This window comes from Pongo abelii, chromosome 9 (assembly GCF_028885655.2).
Source record: "Pongo abelii isolate AG06213 chromosome 9, NHGRI_mPonAbe1-v2.0_pri, whole genome shotgun sequence".
NCBI lineage: Eukaryota > Metazoa > Chordata > Mammalia > Primates > Hominidae > Pongo > Pongo abelii.
This window is the reverse complement of record NC_071994.2, coordinates 97,465,323-97,482,903: the sequence shown is the minus strand read 5'-3', so window position 1 is coordinate 97,482,903 and position 17,581 is coordinate 97,465,323. Positions and strand designations below refer to the sequence as shown.

The following is a 17,581-nucleotide window of genomic DNA, read 5'->3' as shown; positions in this document are numbered from 1 at the left end:
TAATTTTTTGTATTTTTAGTTCACCGTGTTAGCCAGTATGGTCTCCATCTCCTGACCTCATGATCAGCCCACCTCGACCTCCCAAAGTGCTGGGATTACAGGCGTGAGCTACCGCGCCTGGCCTTCTATTCTTTAAAACAGTAAATTGGTGATTATGACAATATAACAAAATAGATTTCTTTAAAAGTGAATATTGAGTACAGATGAAATATGCTGTCTAGAAATGAAAAAATGGCCATGAATGCGAATTTTCCAAGATGAAAAAAAGGACCATTCATTCAAGTTCAACAATCTCTTGTCATGAATCAAGGGACAGTTCTATATTTCTGCTAAAATGTTAGGTGATTTCTTGTTAAGTTTCTGACTTTCCCTGTCAGTGAGTTGACTTCTTGATTTGACTCCCCATTTGCTGACAGATGCTGCGTTTCAAGCTGGAGCAAAGGTTTCTTTTCAGCATTGTGGCAGAGAATGGTAGATTTTAACCCATTTCCTCATTCTTGCCACATATGTTCCTCCTTTGTCCTGCCACTCTTGCCGTTTAACCCTTATCTTTCCTCTACTTTTCTCATGTTTCCTAGCCTCTGCCTTTCTTCTCTCTGATCTTCTGTTCACTTTGTACTTTTATCCCTACCCCCATCTTTCTCTTTCTCTTCACTCCCCATCTATATTCACCACCTGCTTTATTTTATAATGCACTTTTCTTTTTACTCATTCATTATTGAATCCTTTTTTCTTGCCAATCCTGCCCCTATCTTCAGCTGGCCATCATAATTTTTCAAAGTCTGTGCTTAAATGAACATGTCATGACATGTGTGTGTGCATGCATGTGTGTGCATGCGTGCGTGTGTGCGTTTGGTGTTGGAGGAGGGCAGGTAGGAAAGAAGAGACAATAGTTAGTGTTTATTACCACTTTGTATTTTCCTATTTCAATAATTTGAGCATCGGCTGTTAAGAAGAAAGCTTGCCTCCCCTTCTCTCTGCCCATCATCATATTCCCAGTTCTGATCCCACTCTTTTTAAAATGGCATTTAATTTAGTGAACAGGAGCTAGAGACAACACATGGAGGGCATCACATCAGAGCACTCAGTAAAATAAACTGGACTGAGAGAAAGGAGTATACTACTTAGGCCCTTGGAGATGATTCCTCAGAATAAAGTGGAAAAGACAGGCAAGAAAGAACAAGAGGACAGGCTGAATTGGACTTGGTGCAACACAGAAGAGGCAAAGCCATCACATTCCAATTACCAATCTAGAACTAGTGAACTTACAGAAACTGCCCCAAGCCAAGAAATATCCCATGGGTGATGACTGAACACATTAGTGCACGGAGGATATACATTATAAACAAGGAGTCATTTTCCATCTCATTATTTTAATCATTTTGTCAAAAAATCTCAACATGTGTACATAAATACTTGATTTGTTAAAAGAATGTGTAGCATAGAAATCCCTGAGACACATTCAAAAATGACTTGACATCTTGACATATATTCAATGCAAGTATTCACCAAACTAAATACCAAGGACTTGGCTCCTTTCCCTGATATTTGAGGCATATAAAGCTTTAAAAATATATATAATATACTATATATATAATTTACATCTTTGAAGCTAAATTATATTTTTTTCTGATTCCTGGTTTTCTGCCAGTTTACTGCTCCTGCATATTGTCAGTTCCAGACTGTAAGGAAGCCACATTGGAAAGCAGATAAGCACTTTCAACCTTAGGGTGCCAGTTAGTAGAATGATAGCAAGTGGAACTAGGAGGTCCCAAGAGATGATTTTGTCTAACCCACCCATTTTGCAGTTCAGGTGACAGAGGCTCAAAGGGGTTGTGATTTGCACAAGCATGGCTGGTTCTGCCACTGCTACTGTAATCTTACACAAGTCCTTCAGTGGGCCTGGACCTTGGCTCCTTCTCGGTAAAATGGACTGATGGTAATCACGGCGAATATTTTCCAGGTGCTTCCTACATGCCAGGCACTATCCTGAGTACTTCAAGTGTCTAATCTATCCTCTCAACACCTCCATAAATTATATATGCAAAGCGTGAAATATTTACTCTCTGGAAAAACGTTTGCCAATCCCTGGTTTAGATCCTTGAAAATTTAGAACATCTTATAATTATATAGCACTTTACAATATACAAAGCACCTTGGCATACATCATCACATTTAATCTTTGTTTTGTAGGGGGACAGGCATTCATGCATTGTAAAGGAGAAAGCTGAAAGTCAAGAGTTTAAGTAACTTGCTTCATCATCAAGGCCACAGAGTCACATACCCAGGTCTGACTCCAAACTGCATGCTCTTTACATGAAACTCCTCTGTCTCCCCTAAATTACTGCTAGGAAAAGACTTGGAAACTGGAAAGAACTTGTGAATACTGAAAGCAAGTCAGACTGTCTTCTGTTACAAATGTCATTCCAGGTGCATTCATGTAATTAGAGTCATCAAGTACTAAAAATACTAAATTTGTAATAAATTTGAGGGAAAAGCCTTAAAGGAGGACATGACAATCATAGGAAAGGCATTTTGAAATACATACAGTGCACCGATATGCATTTTTCTTAAGGTACGTTAGAGCTGAATCTACTCAATTTAATATATGCAAAATAAAATGAGCAATTGCCACATTTTATCTTGCTCTCTGACGAGATTAGTGCTAACAAATTGTTCCACATTAACAATGTGTATGTGAATAAAAATGCAATGGCTGGGCACGGTGGCTCACACCTGTTATCCCAGCACTCTGAGAGGCCGAGGCAGGCGGATCACAAGGTCAGGAGTTCAAGACCAGCCTGCCCAACATGGTGAAACGCAGTCTCTACTAAAAATACAAAAAATTGGCCAGGTGTGGTGGCAGGCGCCTGTAGTCTCAGCTGCTCGGGAGGCTGAGGCAGGAGAATCTCTTGAACCTGGGAGGCGGAGGTTGCAGTGAGCCAAGATCACGCCACTGCAGTCCAGCCGGGGCCAGTGCGAGACTCTGTCTCAAAAAAAAAAAAAAAAAAAAAAGCAATTATACCTTCCTCATGCTAAATATTCCATAAATAGTATGGTTAGTTCTAAATGGACTTAATACTAAAAAAAATTGGTAAAATAATAGATACCAATTTAACTATAGAGCTTTACCAAAACAAACCAAAAAAATATTTTCAAAGAAAGCCTAGGTGCTTCTTCCTAGTTTGCAAGTCAAGCTTAATCTAAATGGTGATCATGTTTCTTAAAATATGGCTTAGCCTTAGGGACTCATTTAAAATACACAATATGAGGCACCATCCTTTTTATTTTAGATTTATTCTACAACATACCTTGAGATATAATTTTAGACCTATAAATAGATATGAGGACATCCTGAATTCACTGCAAGCAAAGAAGGAAGATATAAAATCATCAATTGGGTGCCTGCTATTTTAGGTACTTTCACTTACTTCCTAAAGTGCTCAAAATGAGCTTGTAAAGTATTTTCGCCAGTCATTTTATAGATGAGGAAGCTGAGGCTCAGGACTACTACTAATTTACCCAATGTCACATAGCTGGAATTCAAATCTAAACTAGGTTACCTTCAAGACCTAAACTCGGTTACCTTCAAAACCTAAACTCTTTCCCACTGCCCCATGTGGAATCCCAGTAACACCAAGATCACTGACTGTTCTCTCATAAAAACTCATTTTAAGAACTGAATTTTATCTTTATTCGGTGGTTGACACTTTGTAACTGTAATTCTGCCCGCACTTTAATACTTTAATGAGGACATTTTCTCCACAGCTTTTCATTTCTCTTCTCAAGAAAGTGAATTGAAGCACCTAGATTTAAGTGAGTTTTTCAAGTATGTCTGCAAAAACATGTACGGAGAGGTAAAACTTGCTTTATGATTCAGAGAATTGCACTAATCAAATGCAAAATGACTATTACAGCAGAACTCTGTATAAAACTAGTTAATCTTCACCCTACCCACAATAATTAGTCACTGAGGGTCCTTATTCTAATAAGTGGAGGAGAAAACTCCCATTATTTCAGGCTTTAAGTCAACTAGCTTTCTAATATTGATTTATGGTATCATTAAGACTGTCACAGTAATCAAACAGGTTCTGCCAATTGTTTTATCAGTCACCATTTACTTTTTGGAAGTGATAGATTGTAAGAGCCCTAAAGAGAAGGACTTTGCCTTGTATAATTCTCTATCTTCCCTAGGGCCCCAAGCTCAGTGTTTGGCAGAGTAGGCATGTAGTGGCACCTGCTGCTTACTCAGTAACTTGTCAAGTCAATGCATGTATGTTCAAGATTGGTGCCATAGCACAGTCTCAATGGCACTGGAAATGTGAGGATATGCTATACCACTACATTGACTGTAAGGGGAACCTGCTGGCACCAGGGAGAAGTGCAGATTTAGCCTTTAACAAGAGACAGGGTAAGTTAATAGTAGTCACTAATGTAGTTCCGAGGATCTAAACATTTAACTAAAAACTGACAGAGATAAACGAAAACTGCCACTAACAGATATCATGAAACTTTTTTTCCTTTTACATGATTCCATAATGTAGTGCAATACCTTTCACTGTTCTGCAGAGGGTAATGCCAGCACTCCTGCAGGACTGGCATTGCAGTTTAAATTTCAGGTCCAGTAAAGACATGAAATAAATAATTGTGTGGAAGTGACACTATGGCTTCCTTCTCTTCTGTCTGTAAACACAGACTGGTTTTCTGGGAAGAGGGAAAAAGGTTGCTTCTGCTTTATTTTCACATCTGTAATTTTAATTTGCTTTTAAAAAATCCAGGTTATAGACAAACATAAAGACAGAAGAAACAAATTAGAAGATGACTATTAACATTGTAAAGGGATAAATTCTCCATAGGGTTTCATTAAATACTGAACTCCCCTAAGTCAATGAATTTGGGACTTGATTTAAATGCAGCTTTTCAGGAATACATTTCTTATGTAAAGTGAGGTACACCCATGTATTCATCTTAACTTTCCTCCAAGGACAATCCAGCATTTTGCTTCCATTCACAGGACAGGGGAACAGATAATACTTGTGAAAGAAGTCAGCGGCCCCTCTTGGACTGCCCTCCTCACCTTTCTCAGGAGCCAAGGCTGTGAGGAATCCAAGCAACAAAGTCCCACCTGCAGCCACAGTCCTTCCACTCTCCACCAACAAGGCTTCTTCTACAACCAGGAATTTGCTTCACCTTGGTCCAGAAAAATGTGAATCGGGAACAGTTGTGTATGAGATTTGGAAGCTGTACGGACCACAAATATGGCCTGTGGCAGATGGGGAAATTCAGAGAAACCGCGTCAACGGCTTCTTGTAGCTAAGCTATTTCATTTCTGCACTGGTTACAAGGTGAGGAAGAGCTCCCTCCTTCACCCCTAAACAATGATGCCCATCAACAGCAAAGGGAGCCCAATTGCTAGCTGTGCAAAAAATATGGAAACCGGGCCCCCATCTCTGTGCTGAGTAATATTAATTGGTAAATCGTTTTTTTCCCATAGAAAAATGGGTGTTTGAAGAACTTACTCCCTTGATTCGGCAGTCAAGGAGATGCACAGTAGAGGATCAAAAAGCTGACAACCTGGCCTCCCCTGGTTCGCTTCCAGGGGAGGGCGGCTTCACCGCTCAAACCAGCTGGCCAAGTTCCGTATGCTCTTGGGCCGGTCCCCAGCCCTCTGTACAGCCTGGCACACCCGGCACCAAGGCTCGTCCCAGAAGGAGGTGATGTGGACAGCGTAGCTCCGGCGCCAGTGGAAGTAGCGGCGATAGACTGCGGGGTTGCGGTCGAGGAAAAGCAGGTACGAGGCCAGGGAGGAGGCACTTGGGAAGTCGTCCACGTGGATGAAGGCGCCGCGGGGCACGAAGCGCTCGTAGTTGGCACGGTCTGGGCCCAGCACCACCGGCACCGCCCCAGCGAGCAACGCGTTACGCCAAAGCTTCTCGGTGATATAATCCAGGTGCTGCGAGTTCTCGAAAGCCAGGTAGAACTTGTAGCGGGCCACTGTGTGCAGGAGCCCAATTTCGGGCACCGGCTGCCCGGGCCCGCCCCGGCCGAACACGTCCACGGTCACATGTTGGCTCAGCTGGTAGTAGTAGCGGACCCGGGCCTGGCGCTCGTTCCAGTGGCTTACCACCCATGCCACCAGCCCCTGTTTCCTGGACAGTGGCGGAGCCAGGCCTGACGGCGGGTCGCCGGGGTGGCTTCTGGGGTAGAGGTAGCCATAAGGCACAAAGACGTCCGAGTCCGCCCGGTAGGAGAGCGTCCAGTTGAAGAGGTTACTTGCCAGGCTTCGCAGCCCCGGGGAGTGCGAGGGCGACTCGAAGTTCATCCAAACCCAGCGCTGGCCCGGGGGCCTGGGGCTGGAGGTCGCCAGGGCTTCTGCCGCCGCCGCTGCCTCCTCGTAGTCCAACACGCGCAGCTCCACCTCCTCAGCAGTGCGCGCCTGGACCCCCCAGGGCGGGGGCCAGTCGGGGGGTCCCTTCACGAGGTCGCGGTGGTGGAAAAGCACTGCCTGAGCCTCTCCGTAGGACGCGCGGTCGGTGAGCAGGCGGCAGCCGCTGATGTTGAAGCGCAGCCGGCAGTCGGGGGGCGGCCTCGGGGCGCTACCGCGCCCCCCGAAGGGCTCCCACCACAGCAGCACGCCCACCGGTCGCGGCGGGGTTGGCGACGCCCAGGGCAGCGGCGGCAGCTGCCCCCAGCAAGCATAGGTGATCAGCGCCGTACACGTCAAGCCGGCGGCCGCCAGCACCCAGACGGTCCATGGCAGCCCCCGGCCTCGGCGCCACCCGCGCCGCCCGCCCGCCGCCGCCGCCGTCGGCGAGCCCCACGGCGCCCCCATGGCGCGAACAAGCAGAGCTGCCTCCGCTCGCCACGCGTCCGCAGGCGTGGAGGAGCGGCACCGGCTCTCATGCTGCAGCTGCGGCTCCAGCCGTCGCTGCCGCTCGCCGCTGGCCCGGGAGTGGAAGGGGGCGGTCCTGGAATCCAAAGGCCGCGGGCCCTGCCCTGCTCCTCCCAAGTGCCGGGCGGGGCGAGCCGCCAGGGCAAGGTGAGCTGGCCAGGACGCCCAACCGGGCACCGCCCGTCTCTTCCTTCCACTGCGCCCGGGGCCCAGCCGGTCCAACCAGGCCCCGCGAGCCTCCTGCGGCGCCTCCGCCCACTCCTTCTCCCAGCCCGCGCCCGAGGGCTTCCGGGCCGCGCCCCACAAGCGCCTCATCCGCTACTCTAATTCTCTCTCAACTGATCCGGTTTCCCTCCGCGCGCGCCCACCGCCCAGGCCCTCGCTCACTGTGGCCCGAACCCTCGCCTTCCAGAGGGAAGGCTCGGTTCATCCCTGGGAAGGTACAGCAGGCTCGAGACCTCCTAAAGCAGCTGCCGCGCAGGAGCAGGCGCTAGAACAGACGGAAGGCGGACCCGGCGCCGCAGAACGGAGGATAGCGTCGGCTTCCTGCCTTTGGGCCTAGCCACCCGCCAGCGACGCCAGCCGGAGGGAGGGATTGAGGGAGGGAGGGAGTCCAGAGGCCGGGGAAACGTGCGAGCAGAGGCGCGGCCACCGCGTCCGTGGCCAGGATCTCGTGGCCCGCCGAGACGGTCTTATTGTGGAGGCAGCCCGCAGCGGCGTGGCCTTCAGAGTCTCTGCATTTGGTGAAGAACTTAAGTTTTCAATGTGAGTGCTCATAAGAACATTCCCTTTGCCTGCCAAGCCCAGTAAAGGATAGAGAACAAAATGTTTTCTTAGCAATCAAAACATGTTCTTTTCTTTGGTCCCCTACCAAATAAGTCTGACTTGCCGGCCCATAGTAGTATTGCTTGTACCAAGACTCACAGGACTCATAAACCAAAGATGAGGATGTGGCCCCCCCCAAGGCCCTTGTCGTCAAGGAATTTATTGCCTGTTCAGTGAGATGAATGAATGAATATCACTATTAATTTTACCAAGCACTTAAGAAACAATTTCTGCACCCATGAAAGTTATGCAAAATACTTTGGATGATAAAATGATGACGAAGATAAATATTCTAGCACCCAAGTTAAGGGTATAAAGACAGTATCACACTGGCCTCTTCTACTTTATTAGTGAGGCGACACTGGAGACATCTACGTCTACAGTCACTTGAGAAATTTTTTACCTACGGGTTGAATTTGAATTTCTGGGTGTTGGCTTTGCTTTATGATATTCAACTTTTATTCAGGGGATTTCCAAATAGATCAGGGGCGAGGCTGCTGACCTAAGGAGAGGAGGAAGTTTTGAGAGAAGTTTTAGTAAATCACAACTGTGCATCAGTGGAGTCCCACTGATATTAGGGGAGGAATAGACAGTGCTGGGAATGGGGCAATCCTGCCAGGTGTTTTTGATGTTATGCCTACAGAAAATAAATTTGGGTTAGCCATATGAATTTATTGCTAAGAATGTTTTCATTAAAAATCAAGTATAGGCCAGGCGCGGTGGCTCACGCCTATAATCCCAGCACTTTGGAAGGCCGAGGCGGACGGATCCCGAGGTCAGGAAATCGAGACCATCCTGGCTAACACGGTGAAACTCCGTCTCCACTAAAAATCAAAAAAATTAGCCAGGCGTGGTGGCGGGCGCTTGTAGTCCCAGCTACTCGGGAAGCTGAGGCAGGAGAATGGCGTCAACCCAGGAGGCGGAGCTTGCAGTGAGCCGAGATCGCGCCACTGCACTCCAGCCTGGGCGACAAAGCGAGACTCCGTCTCAAAAAAAAAAAAAAAAAAAAAAAAAAAAAAAATCAAGCATAGAGTGTAAAAGCTTCTATAAAAGTGGCTTCCGGTGGCGCTCTCTGCAGGGCCACAGCCTCAGTTTGGAGGTTAGATGGAGGGTGTTAGGTGTTCTGGCTAGGCCCATCAACCTAGTGACATTTCCTCCTGCACAGTAAAACCTTTCATAATGCTTCTGGGGTTTTTTTGTTTGTTTGAAAAACAGAAATTAGAAATCAAATATTTTATTTGAAATTAGACATTTCAGTGACTTTTTTCCACTCTTACTTTTAATTAAAAGAAAAAGCTGTAAATGCACAAATAACTTGTTTCAACCAAATAAAGGAAAAAGTATATTGGCTTCTCTTTTTATGCAATTCAAGAATCCAGCCATTTATTTACATTCTTGTCCCACTTCAGTTAAATAAGACATCACAGATAGAGCCTAACATTGTGTCTGGCACATGGCCGGTAGGCATTTGGGAAATATTACCCTGCTTGTTTGCTTCCTTCCACCACTCCCGATTTTCTCTTAAGCCTCCGAATGTTCCAATTAAGCCATCTTTTTACCTGAAGAATGCCCGAGGTCTCATGCATATAAATTTTCTTTGTGCCCTCTTACCTCGGTAGGGTTGAGACCACAAACTGCCCCTACTGGTCCCTTATTTGGTGTGGGAGGAGGGGATACTAGGCAGCAAGGTGTGTCTGGATCAATGGAAACCAGTCATGACTTCGCAGATTGCTGGTTGAAGGTCATACGTGATCATTGTGCATCTCATACATGCACAAACATTCACAGGGGACTGGATTGTTCTTATTTTAAAAGAGCCATTGGTAGAGTAGAGGGGAAGGAAAGGGAGGAAAGGAGTTATGGGAAATTAATAAATTTACTCACTTGTTCATTTAACAAATTGGGAAACAAATGCAAAACACCGTTTCTACCTTCAAAAATCTACGAGAGAAACAGATAGTGGGGAGGGAAGGGATCATGGAAGGCTTTGAGAAGGTGGCTTCTGGAATAATTAGGAATCATTACAATGCAGAGGAAGAGGGCTGAGGTGTTAGTTTCCACAGAGGGAGCAGCACTGCAGAGGCCAGGGAGGGAAGACTGGGGCAGTAGGCGAGGAATTACTAGGGTATAGTTTGGCAAAGGAGATGGGGTTTATCCTGCAGGCTGTCGAGAAAGTCCTTGGAAAGCTTTAACAAAGGAAGGAAGCGATATTCATTTTTAAAACGAATTCTTATTTTTATTATGTATGAGGAGGGTGAGTATATGGATGGGGACATGGCGGGGGGCTGCGAAATGCTGACTGTTTGTTAATGTAGGCTCTGGTTAATGGGTGTGTTTGGTTAAGGAAATTCATCAAACTGTATGCTTACATATGTACTTTTGTGGGTGGATATTATACTTTAGAAAAAAGTTTCTAAGAAAAAATCATTCTGTCATTAGTAAAGAGTGAGTTGGGTAAAAATAGGGTAAGAGTAGGGGTGTGGTGGTGTTCAGTTGGAAAGTTATTGGTGTAATTCAGATGTGAAATAAAGAGGGCCTCAACTGAGACAGTAGCTGTGAGGATGAGGAAGAAAATTAAAGGAGGATAGATTCAGAGAGATTTAGGAGGCTGGTTCCTTTCTCTGGGAAGCCTTTCTGGATACCCACAAACATATATCCAGGGTAGTTTACGTGGCCCACCTGTGTGCTCTCACACATGCTGCACCTTTCAGAACATCATGGGACATCCAGAGATCATGACTGTTTCATTCATAACTCCATCCTGAACACCCACCTCGGAACCAGGTATCTAGTAGTGAATATTGGTTGAATGAATGTATGCCCTTAATGTATTACAGAAATTATCTGTTGGTATCTCTTTCCCCACTACAAAATGGGAAGACATCCGGAGTCCTGGCTATGCGAATGACTTGCTGTGACCTTGAAATGTCCCTTAAGCTTTCAGTGGAAAATATTGTACACGTATTAAGCATAGTCCTGGTGACAGGCATCAGAAATGATATCAAATTAGACTGCTCTCATTGGCCAAACCTAGGATGAGTGCTCATTCTTGAAGCAATCACTGTGGTCAGGGAATGGGTACTCTCTTTAGACCCTCCTCTGGAGCTAGAATCAGTCCCATCTGAATAACAGATGTGGAATAATCTGTTATTCTTGAATAACAGTGAGGGGAGAGAAGTTACCCAAAAGAAAAAATGAGGTGGTGTTACCTGAAAAAGAGGGAAAGGATGCTAGGTGGGCAAAAACATGTCTGCTACCCATGTGGAAGGAGATACTACTATTCTTACAATGAAGAGGCTGGACTAAATGAACTCTAAATCATCTTAAATTTAGAACATGGAAGAACAGTCCATGATTCTTTTACATTTGGTGACAAATGATTCTTTGTGCATTTAAAGGCCTCTCAGTTTCCACAAAATATTGCACAGAAAGAACTGGCTTTCAGTTGCCAGCATGAAGGTGAGATCAGGCATGGAGAAGGGTCTTTGGACCCTGAGGATTGCAAAAGTAGTGTAGAAGAAAGCTCCATAATTCAAGACTCAATTTATGACACTGAATGAGCAATGAACTCACAACATGCCAAAAATGACCTATTCGGTTCCAAAATTTTATATTGGACAGGATTCTTTGCAAGAACCAGGCCAACTGTGGTTCCTAAAATTCGAACTCATTCCTTATTCTTTCTCAAGGAAATAGTTCAGTTGATAATAAAACTATCCTAGTTCATTTTAAAGCCTCTCCCAGTGTTACTTACCAGAGACAGATTTGATGTTTCCTATGGAAGCCCCAGAATAGGTTCTGACTGACTAGCTTTCTACCTGGAGCCAAGCTCTGTCAGCATGAACTCCCTGAGATTCAGGCTACCCTCGAATGGGTTGTTACCCTTGGTTGGATCTGAGATTTCTGTGTCTGAACATTGGCCTGCTAAGTGTGTTTTAATTTTTTTTCCTTGAAGAGAGAAAAAGGCAGTTGAGTCCCTTCCTACATTGTGTACTTACCAGGAAATGCTGAGGGCGTCAGTGAGCAGGTGTGGTTGGAATGGCTAATCTGTGTGCAAATAGGTGGAGACAGTTTCCTTTGTCAGGAACAATTTTTTAACCTTGCATAGTTGGACAGATAAGTATGGAATGGACTGTTGGTTAAAAAATCAAAAATTGTGTACAATCAACAACACCCACAATCTATTGTTCATTGCCCTGCTAAATCTTTTATAGAAAAATAAAACTGCTGGGAGTGGTGGCTCACACCTGTAATCCCAGCACTTTGAGAGGCCGAGGTGGGCAGATCACATAAGGTCAGGAGTTCGAGACCAGCCTGGCCAACATGTTGGAAACCCATCTCTTCTAAAAATACAAAAAAAAAAAAAAAAAAAAAAAAAAAAATTAGCTGGGCGTGGTGGCACATGCCTGCAGTTCCAGCTACTCGAGAGGCTGAAGCATGAGAATCACTAGAACCTGGGAGGCGGAGGTTGCAGTGAGCCGAGATCATGCCACTGCACTCCAGCCTGACTCTGTCAAAAAAAAAAAGAAAGAAAGAAAAATAAACCTAACACAAATTTATAAGTGCTTTTCTTTTTATCTAAGTGTGAAAATGTACTGGCCTGAAAAGAAATTGTTATAGATAGTCAATATGGGAATTTATTATATTTACTTTAGTGTTATACTTTTTATGCACTCAAGTTCTTCCTGTATACTTACTTGACAGAATAGGAAATGCAAGAATTGTGGATGCTCAGAAAAATGGACATAGTGAAGTTTTGGTTAAAATCAGAAATGCAGTCGTCCCTCCATATCCATTTGCACAGAAAGAACTAGCTTTCAGTTGCAAGCATGAAGATGAGATCAGGCATGGAGAAGGGTCTTTGGACACTGAGGGTTGCAAAAGTAGTGTAGAAGAACCCGCATGGATATCAAAATCTATAGATGCTCAAGTCCCTTATATAAAACGGTATAGTATTTGTATATAACCTGCACAATCATCCAGTGTACTTTAAATAATCTCTAGATTACTTTATAATATCTAATAAAATGTAAATGCTATGTAAATAGTTGTTATACTCTATTGTTTAAGGAATAATGACCAAAAAAAAAAAAGGTGTGTACATGTTCAGTACAGATGGAACCATCCTTTTTTTTTTCCGAGTGTTTTCAATCCAAGTTTGGTTGAATCCAAGGATGTGAAACACACAGATAGGGAGGCTGACTGTATTTTCATGATATTTTAAATATTTCAAGGGTTTACCTCTACATTCTCATTAAACTACCTTTTCCTAAAATAGAGTTTATTTTCAGTCATGTGGAAAAAATTGTAGCATACAAGGCTTACACAAAATAAAATTATTTGACATTGAGATAAACATGTTAACATCATACAGTGCAATGCCTGGCACATGCCTGAACAAATATTTAATAGATATTTATTAAATAAATTAATAAATGAATGAATGAATATCACTATTTTACATTTCTTGAGGCACTAATGAAACAATTTAATTCCTGCACTTATGAAAATTTATATGAAAGAATTTGGACTATAAAATAATGATTAAGATAAATATTATGGTACTCAAGTATAGAGCAAAAATGGTAAGTATCACATTGTCCTCCCCAGATCTAATCCAGATTCACTAATACTGTTCCTTGCCACCATCCCAAGTCTACTTGAATCCTCAAATGAGTTAGCACAAATCCTGTACAGTTTCAAAAACTCAAATATGTGTGGTCTGGGCTTACTGTGGTACCTGCTCTCAGTACTTCTACGTGGCTGCACCCTAACTCAAGGTAGCCAGAGTCTAACTCAGAGAGGTAGACCAACTCTCTCCAGATGGAGAAAGGGATTTTGAGTACCCTCTTCCTCCCCTTCTCTGGCCTCATTTCTTACACAGACCCAGGACATGCTTCATGGAAGAAAATAGAGAAATGATGTCTTTTCCCTACAGGTAAGGTAATTCTTCTTTGACCACACCAACAGCCAATTAGCACAGAACAGTGGTTCTAACTGGGCCCGTCACATTCCTTCCTATGATTCTTCCTCTAAAAGGGCCTAGGGCACTTGCAATATTAAGAAATGCTTGTTGGATTGAAATGGACAAAATTAGGGACATATAGTAGATTTTTGACAAGTATAGAAAATGAAAGGGTAAATGCATGTTGCTTATGTTACAAGGAAGAAAATATTCCTGAAGTCGGACAGCCAATTTTATAGTTCCAGATCATGCTTTCTGTGGTCAAATAAACCACAGCCCAGAAGTCTTGCACAATGTATAAGGGTGAAATCACATCAATAATGCTGGCTATAATGATATTATTTTTAACCACTCCAGAGAAAATGTTTGGTCTGTATTTAATCTTAGTAGTGTTTAGTGCAAGTCAATAAACCTTTGGTCTTGGGCTGGGGGAGGGAGGGAGGGAGAGAGAGAGAGAGACAGAAAGACATAACTGCATTGCAGGAACAACTGTTCTGGCAGCACCGTTGGGCACTGCATGAAAAGATAGCCTCTTTCTTGAGTGAGCTCACTGTTCAAACACTTAGTTTCCTGGATCATCCAAGGCAGCAGGGAAATAGCGGCAAGTCTTCAATGAAAAACGTAGATGCATTCTGACCACCCATTCACTGAGCCCACTCTTCATCTACCACCACTGAATAGCTGTTTAGCTTCCTTGGCTCCTCTGAAGCTCTCCCATTTCCCGATTCACAGTTTGACAAATACTGATGAAGATTTCTAGTAGAGATTTTGATATGATGACCCCAGTATTTGCTGAGTTACTTAAAAAGATAAAACACTTTAGGTTTTATTTACTGTTATATAATATGGCATGACTCCTTTATCATTAGCAGGCTTGTGGTGCTATTTTCAAAGTGTTTCCAAGCAATACAGGACTGAGAATTGTTGTATATTGATATTTGTAGGGGTACATTAGGGTCAGATCTTATTTGGGCTTACAAATCTGCAAAAGCTATAACTTCCATTCAGTAACATTTATTAAATGCCAATTATGTGCCAGGCATATGAGGTGTAACTGAACAAACAAAAAATATCTGCCCTTGTGGGACATGCTGGCTATCATACTTAACCCACCCATTTTAATTATAGCTTCAAAGCAATTCCACACCTGAGTCCGAAGGTTGATGTCAGAAGTTGTGAATGTATTAGACTTTCAGTAACCCTGACCAGATGCCTTTTGAAACCATATTTCCTTGATTGCCTTATCAATTCATCCTTTATGACTTCTGTATTGATCAAGTGTCATTGTCAGAGTGAAAAATTAGACATTTGTCTTTGCAACTTTCTCATCCCCATTTACCATTTGTTAGGCAAGGCTTTTCAGAATGCCAAAAAAATTTCAAGTTAAAAGGAAGCAAGTTTCCTTTGGGGGAAGGAGGTAGACATGAGTCCCTCCACCCAATACTTTCCACTCTCTCTCCTTTAGTTATGGAGACGTGATGTGGAATTATAAATTAGAAGGAAGCTATTTAGCCCACAAACATGTGCTCCAAGCAAGAACTGTAATTAAGTCAGATAAAACTGAAGGTAGCTGTATTAATTAGGATTTTTTTGATTACAAGCAGCACTTATAGAGAAAACCACCCATCACAAGCCCTGCTCTCTAGACACAATGTTCAGCAGATCTCTATAACTTATTCACCTTGCACAACTGAAATTTTACGCTTTCTGACTAGCAATTACCCCATTATCCCCAGCAGTCCCCCACCCCCGCCCCTGGCAACTGCTCTTTTCTTCCATGTGTTTGACTGCTGTAGATTCCACATATAAGTGGAATCGTGCAGTATTTGTCCTTCTGGAACTGACTTATTACATTCAGCGTAATGTTCTCCAGGTTCATCCATGTTAACCTCCAATCCCCCGTCTGTGTGTGTGTGTGTTTTGATAGGAGCTGAAACATTCTGGAAACTAAGGAGGCGTAGTTCTTAAAATGGACCATGTTGACTACAAAATTGATCACCCTATTTTCATCCAAAGTCCTACTGATTTCTTCCTTTCAGAGTGTAAACTTGCAGATTTCTGTCAGGATTAGGGAGAGAGTAATCTAGGCTATGAAGAACACATAAGGGGTTTCGTATGTGTTGTATGGGAGGAGGTGGAAAAACTCCTTAAAATGCCAAGTGTAGAAAAATTGGATACAGAATGAATGCTCATCAGTAAGGCCGAGGTTAAGTAAATTTTGGTACAGCCATATCGTGACATATAACCTATAAAATCATAATTTAGACAAATATTTTACATAGGAAAATGATCATAATGTATGGCTAAGTGAAAAAATGAGGTCCACAAAATGTATATAATATGATACCACTTTTATTAAAACCAAAAACCTCTTCATTTTATAATTTCTATGTCTATAAATATTTCAGTTGTAAGATAAAGGATGTGTTAATAAGATAAACCATGGGATAGAGCTCTTTAAAAATAAGATTAAAGGCCGGGCATGGTGGCTCACACCTGTAATCCCAGCACTTTGGGAGGCCAAGGCAGGCGGATCACGACGTCAGGAGATCGAGACTATCTTGGCTAACACGGTGAAACCCCGTCTCTACTAAAAATACAAAAAATTAGCGGGGCGTGGTAGCGGGCGCTGTAGTCCCAGCTACTCGGGAGGCTGAAGCAGGAGAATGGTGTGAACCCGGGAGGTGGAGCTTGCAGTGAGCCGAGATCGCGCCACTGCACTCCAGCCTGGACAACAGAGCGAGACTCCGTCTCAAAAAAAAAAAAAAAAAAAAAAAAAAAATTAAGAAGTTGTCTTAAAAAAAAAAAAAATCTGTCCCAACGGATGCAGCTGTAAGAAAATAGTTTCCCCAATCAATTTGGTTTTTTATATTCTACTTTTAATCTGTGTACTTCAAAGATGCTTTTGCCTTGACTATTTGGCCAAATTAATTAGTGGGCTGTGGCTGGGCATGGTGGCTCATGCTTGTAATCCCAGCACTTTGGGAGGCCAACGCGGGTGGACTGCTGAAGCCCAGGAGTTTGAGACCAGCCTGTGCAACATAGTAAAATCTCATCTCTACTAAAAATACAAAAATTAGCTGGGCATGGTGGTGCATGCCTGTAATCCCAGCTACTTGTAGGACTGAGGCAGGAGGATCACTTGAGCCCAAGAAGCCAAAGCTGCAGTGAGCTGTGATTGCACCAGTGTACTCCAGCCAAGGCGACAAAGAGAAAAAAAAAGCAGGTTGTAAGCCCTTGTGACACAAAGTTATCCAGTATCTGCAGTGACTGTTTCTGGCATGAATTGAGGAAACTCTGAGGAAATGGAAACTGAGGACTCTAAGACAGAAACAGAAACTGAGACAGAAATAGAAACTAAGGGCCCTGAAACTCAAGGACCCTGGAGCCAGGAGGCAGATAAAATGAAAAGAGAAAGTGGGCAAGTTGCAAACATGTTTGGAAAAAACAGCATTTTTGTTTTATTCCAGATCACAGTAGGAGTGTTTCTAGGGTATTACATCATTAAGTATGAAAATGACTGTTGGCTTAAGATTGCTGTATATTTTTATAATTTTAAAGAAACCTCGTTGTAATCCTGCTTTATTAAGAAAAATACTTATTGAGTTAAAAAGCAAAACAAAACAGTTGTATCATATTATATAGTAACTTTAAAAAATCATCTCCTATCTTGGGCATTTTAGGTGGCTTCAGTTATTCACTATTATAAATAATGCCTGTACATGAATCTAGTTGGGAAAATACGCAATGGGGCAATGAAGAACAGAATTCCACTACAAAAGGAACCAGGTCCCCAGAGTGGAATAAGAATGAAACTTTAACACAGAAACAGTGCCATGAGAACAACTCTTAGTAGTAGAGGATGGTCAGAAAAGGAGAGACCAATTCAGAGCACTCAG

At 43.2% G+C, this 17,581-nt stretch overlaps 1 protein-coding gene across 1 annotated transcript; it reads right to left on the bottom strand.

Annotated features, from left to right (window-relative positions):
• Positions 1-248: 248 nt before the first annotated feature.
• Positions 249-8,383, bottom strand: FUT4 (fucosyltransferase 4). The gene has a single exon (XM_024254912.3). The coding sequence runs from the start codon at positions 7,205-7,207 to the stop codon at positions 5,612-5,614; it is 1,596 nt and encodes a 531-aa protein (XP_024110680.1). The 5' UTR covers positions 7,208-8,383; the 3' UTR covers positions 249-5,611.
• Positions 8,384-17,581: the final 9,198 nt, after the last annotated feature.

Bases quoted from the DNA above. Each gene is read 5' to 3' on its own strand.
- FUT4 (XM_024254912.3), bottom strand. From the start codon at position 7,207: ATGAGGCGCTTGTGGGGCGCGGCCCGGAAGCCCTCGGGCGCGGGCTGG.